The 5894-nt window shown below is 37.9% G+C and overlaps 1 protein-coding gene across 1 annotated transcript in view; it reads right to left on the bottom strand.

Moving 5' to 3' along the window:
- Positions 1 to 3422: 3422 nt before the first annotated feature.
- HSD11B1 (hydroxysteroid (11-beta) dehydrogenase 1) overlaps positions 3423 to 5894 on the bottom strand; it is a 48066-nt gene continuing 45594 nt past the window's right edge. Inside the window, exons 5-6 of the mRNA XM_006887946.1 lie at positions 5170 to 5313; positions 3423 to 3640 (exon numbers count right to left, since the gene is read on the bottom strand). Coding sequence (XP_006888008.1) covers positions 3423 to 3640; positions 5170 to 5313 — 362 coding nt within the window. The remainder of the gene's footprint in view (positions 3641 to 5169; positions 5314 to 5894) is intronic.

Here is a 5894-nt window from a genome sequence, read left to right as displayed (position 1 = left end):
CCTACATCATTCAATATTTTACTCATAAAATCTTTCGATACTGCAACTCGAGGGTTGCATTTGTTCAATTCCTTCAGCTTGAGAAATGTTGAGCATGTTTTTAATTTTTCTTTTTCTAACTACAGGTATTTGAAGCTCTTGTGGTTATTTCTTTGCTTTGTCTTCTTGAGCTGGCTTTTGAAATCGTCCGTTCATCTCTCTTTGTTGACCATTCTTTCCTTTGTTCTTGCTTTTCTGTGTGTAAGAGCAATTTTCAGATTTTCTGCTAACATCAGTTTTGCTGTTGTCCTTCTTTCCTGTCTTTTCAATGACCTTTTGCTTTTTTTCATGGATAATGTCTTTGATGTCACTTCACAACTCATGTGCTCTTTGGACATCAATGTTCAATGCCTCAAATAAATTTTTGAGATAGATTTTAAATTTAAATAGGATAAGCTCAAGGTCCTATTTTGGCTCTTGATGACAGAAGAAGAATTTGTATCTTTGAGTTGTGGTGTTGGAGAAGAACACTGACTATTACATGGACTGCCAAAAGAATGAACAGATATGTCTTGGAAAAAGTGCAGCCAGAATGCTCCTTGGAGTCAAGGATGGTACAGGTTAGTCTCATACACTTTAGGCATACAGCTAGTAGAGGATATTCCTTGGAAAGAAACATCATGATAGGAAGGATGGAGGGTCAGCCATAGAGAAGAAGCCCTGAATGACATAGACTGGTATGGTGGCTGCAGAACTGGGCTCAAGTGTCTCAGAGAGAGATGATGAGGATTGCACAGAATAGGATAGGTTTGGATCTGTTGGTCAAAGGGTTGATATGTGTCAGACTCAACTCAGTGGCATCTAACAACAACCAGTGTATTTGTTTTCATTTTCTTCAGCTTCAGCATGAATGTTCAGATGAGTTTTTGATGGTATGTTCAACAATTGGCTTTGACCTACTTCTGAATGCTGATATTGAGTTTCCCCACCATCTCTTCCTTTCTACAGATGTATTCAATTTTATTCTTGTGTACTCTGTTTGGAACAGTCTATGTGTATAGTCACTGTAATTTTTAAAAGGTATTTCCAATCAAGATATCATTGATTAAAAAAAAAATTCTAACCTGTGATATGTAGTTTCATATGCAACCAATGCCTTATTTTCCAACTATTAGTCATACTTCTTTCCAATTCTTTCATTCCAGACTACCTATTAATCATTTAATTCCATTATTATTAAGACATTTTGATTGTAATTTCTGTCAATTTTGGATTGTGAAAGCTGGTAGAAACTTTAATTCCTTCACTTTTTTGCTTTAATGGTTGAATAATGGTATTAACAGCTCTTCCTTTTATGCATATGGTTATTATCCTGTCATTGACAGTAGTGTACTTAAGGGTAATCTTGAAATACTCTTTTTTATGATAAATGCAAATCTATTCTTCTTTAATTGCTATTCCTGGTGTAATAGATCATTTGATTGTCTGATCAGTCCATTCCAGCTCACTCTTTTCTAGGATGTCAATATTTAATTCATTTCACTAAATTTTTTACAATTTCCATTTTTCCTACATTTTTACTTTGCACATTCCTTACTTGAATTACTAATTGATATTTGCAGCTGTTTCTCTTAATTTTGAATTGTACCTCCTCAGTCAATGAACCTTGTTCACTAACTGAAAGCTTTACTCCATCCGCATCATTAAGATAGACTCTACTTTGAGGACAGAATTCATCTCTAGTAACATTTCAATGTCTTCCAACCTGAAGGACTGTTTTTTTGGGCACTATTTCAGACATGTTCAGCTGCTACTTATATGACTTTTGAGGTTCATTCAGAAATGGATGGCCAGTTCTGCTTCCTACTTTGTCTTAGTCTGAAAGTTCTACTCAAACTTATCCACCAGGGATGACCAGATAGTATTTGAAACACCAGTGGCATAGCTCCTCACATCATTGTTGTTGATAGGTGCCTTCGAGTCAAGTACGACTCATAGCGACTCCATGAAAAAAAGATCAGAACCCTGCTCTATCCTGCACCATCTTTTCACTTCCTAACACATAAAAGCCCACTGCAGCAGTCACTGTGTCAGTCCCCCTGGTTCAGGGTCTTCTTCTCCTTCACTGACCCTCCACCCTTCCCAGCATAATTCTCCAAGGAATAGCTCCTCCTAGCAACATTCACAAAATATGTAAAGCGAAGCCTCATCATTTTGCCTCCAAAGAGCACTTCAGCTGCACCCTCTCCAAGACATAGCTGTTTGTTTTCTTGGCCGTCCATAGGATGTTCAGTGTTTTTCTCCAACACCACATCTCTGTCATTGTTATTCATTATTCAGCTCTCATATGCATAGCAAGTGATCGGAAAGACTATGGCCTGAATCAGATGCACTTTAGTCCTCAAACTGACATCATTACTTCTCAATAATTTGGAGAGGCCAATAACTGCAGATTTTCCCAGTGCAATGCATCTCCTTATTTCCTGACTGCTGGTACCAAGGGTGTTAATTGTGAATCCATGCAAGATGAAGGTGTTGACAGTTTCAATGTCCTCTCCATTCATCATGATGCTGCCTATTGGTCCAGTGGTAAGAATCTTTGTTTTCTTGACATTGAGATGCAATCCACATGGAAGGCTGCAAGACGTCCTTACTTTCAGCAAGCAAAATTGTGTCATTTGCATAACACAGGTTATTGATGAATCTCCCTCCAATCCTGATGCCACACTCCTCTTCATTGAGTCCAACTTCTAGGATAATTTGCTTAGCATACAGACTGAATAGGTATGGAGAGAGAATATAGCACTCCTTTGAGAATATAACTTTAGGGGCTATGAATTCAAGGTTGGTGGATGAGGTATACATATATGTTGTTGTTGTCTAGAGAATCTAGTCTAAGGCAAGAAGCAGTATAAAAGAAGGTAAAGAGAAGCTGAAATACAAGAGAATAATCACATTATGTCTAGAAAATGAGAAATAGACTGACAGTTCAATTTAGGAATAGATTCTGTAGCTCAGAGCACAAATTGTGAAATGAGTATTGAAAGATTTTGCTTGTATAATTTATGACCTGGAGACATATTGAATGAATCTGAGTTATAGCTATCAGTTATGAATGTTTAAAATGCACGTGATTTTATTATAATTACGGTTGTATTAAGCATTATATTATTATACATAAGAGGTAAATTTTATAAAACCACCTTGTAATTAAACCTGTGTTTACTAACAAATTGCTGTGGTTACTGCAGCATTTCATTTATTATAATGAAAGTTTTCACTGTGCAACTATTACAGAAACCCGTTCATATCTTGAAATGTGACCAGGGACTTTCAAATCCCTTGGGATCAGCTAGTTATTTCTCTGGAATATGGCTTTATAGATGGAGCTCAGATAAAATCAGGCAGAATTATCCCCACCGTGCCTACTCTTGAGAGAGTTTCTATTTATTTACAAACTTGTCCATATTGTAACTGTATACGGAGAGAAATTCCAAGATCTGCCTGCCTGGATTTCCCAGCAGGAGAGCAATCCAGGGTGACTTGTCATAATACACTTCCTTTTGGCGCAGGGCTCCCCCTTTGATGATGGCCAAGGCGCATTCATCCTTTGGAGCTGGGTCTTTGTCAATTATTCCAGAAATGGCCTTCATTGCTGTCTCTGTAGAGTGAGAAGAGTGGTGTTATAAAAAAAAAACAAAACAAAACCAAAAAACAACAAAATAACAAAAACCCAAACCAATCTAGTATAGTGTACAGGATGGAATGTTTACAGACACCAAACAGCCAGTGGCTGTTTGTCCGTGCTTGCCCAGCACTTTTGGGAACACTGAGAGAAAATGGGGTGTTTTTAAGGCCTATGGAACAAAGAGTGACTGGAGTGTTTACAGAGGACCTGTCTTTCCAGATGAAGGTTTGCTAGGGTTTTTAGAGGTGATTAACTGGGAGATTTGAACCTTGTTCTTGCTTTGTTGTTTTGGATGGGAAGGTTGTTGGGAGAGAATGAGGATGAATCAGCAGAATCAGTGGGCAGAAACAAAGTCCTGGGTGATAGTGATTCATGACGTGTTAAAAAGAAGAGAAAGAGAAGATTCCAGGCTTTTGCTGGCCACTTTCATCTAAAAGGTAACTCTACTGTTAGTCTCTTTCTCTTTTCCTGTTCCCTCTTTCTTGCCATCCCTTTCTTCCTTCTCTTTTTAAGCTATTACTCAGTTACTGTTTAAATGTAACAGGTATAGTTAGTATCTGTTGAATGTTTTATACATCCTTTTATTTGAACTTCCAGAAAAGTTGCAAAATCAGTACAAAATATTCCCTTTTTTTATCATATTTTATTATTTTGTGCGTGTGTGTACTGTCAAATTAGATCTGATCGGTACAGAAGGAGATTGTCCCTCCTTCTCCAGCAGAGCATCTGGTGGATTTGAACTGCACATCTCTGGGTTGCAGTGCTGCTTTTTGCCACTAGGCCACCAGAGTTCCCTAAAATGTTCCCTCTTATCTCTCACTTTGCTTCCTCTCATCTCAACATCATGCATGACCCTTGTAAAAGAATCAATAACAGGTACAATAATTAGGCTACAGGCCTTAGGTTTTCACTTATACCTTTTTTCTGCTCCAGACTCCTAACCAAGGTTGCATGTAATTATTTCCCCTTCATCTCCTCCAGGCTGTGACAGTTCTCTTAGTCTTGCCTTATTTCCTATGGTCTTGGCACTGTTGAAAAGTAAAGATTATCTCTTTTGTCATGTAGACTTCAACTTGGATGTGTCCCGTGTTCTGTCATGATTGGCATGAGATTATGCATTTTTAGTAAGAATGCACAGAAATGCTGCTGTGGGTTTCTAAGTGCATCCTACCAGGTAGTTCAGGATATTGACATGTATTTTACTGGTGGTGATGTTATTTTACAAAACACCAACTTATGTTTTAAGTCTCATGTAGAGAAGTAATCCATAAGGTTCCAAGAGGAGCTACATGATGAATGTCACTAACAGACTTGGTAGAATGGAATTTTAAAGAATGGTCAGAAGTTCCACTATTGACAGAAATAATTCTCTAAATGAAAGGGCAGTGTTTCTCTTACATGTTTTCTGTGCATTACCTCTGAATCAGAGAGTGCTACATTCTTCTTTATCCTGAGCTAGACAATTCATTTACTGGACATTTACTCTGATGTGTTGACCTTACCTGTGTTTATGAGGCCAAGAACACAGAGAGTGATTGATACATTGATGTTAGTCAATGAATATTCTGTCCTGATGGAAGAGAAGAATCCATCCAGAGCAAATTTGCTTGCAGAATAGGAAGCAAGCAGTGGAGTTGCTATTTTACCTAAATGATGAATTAGAGGAACGAGTTAGTAAGGTGATCCTTCTTAGCTTTTGACATTTTTGTTTTCTCTATAGAATGCTTTGTATGTCTTTAGAGTCCTTGAACTCCCTTGAGCCTTACCTTTTAGTTATTCCCTTATAATGGAGATTATCCTGCTCTGGCAGACTGCTTAAAGAAAAAAATATTAAGGTATTGAATAAACTCTCTCTGAAAAGACTGGGGTGAGCTACAGTGCAGCCTTCATTGAAGAAGACTGATTATATTTTTAGTAAGATTGTACATAACATGATGCCATAAGAGCCATGCAACTGAACAATTTGCCAAGCCTTCCACTTCTGACCCAAGGCAGCTGGGTTTGGCCAGAGCCTTTCAGCAATTTAATGATATGTCACTGATCATGGAAAAGGTATATTTACTTTCTACATAAAGAGGTCAACTGAGTGTGGAAACTACAGAACAATAGCATTGATTTCACATGCAAGCAAGATTCTACTGAAGAGTATCCAAAAACGACTGGAACAGTACATCAGCAGAGAATTGCCAGAAGTCCAGGCTGGGTTTAGAAGGGGTCGTGGTACTAG

Source organism: Elephantulus edwardii, unplaced genomic scaffold (assembly GCF_000299155.1).
Source record: "Elephantulus edwardii isolate Elephantulus edwardi_28Jun2011 unplaced genomic scaffold, EleEdw1.0 scaffold00063, whole genome shotgun sequence".
Taxonomy (NCBI): domain Eukaryota; kingdom Metazoa; phylum Chordata; class Mammalia; order Macroscelidea; family Macroscelididae; genus Elephantulus; species Elephantulus edwardii.
The sequence above is the reverse complement of the archived record's forward strand: the minus strand, read 5'-3'. Positions and strand labels throughout refer to the sequence as shown.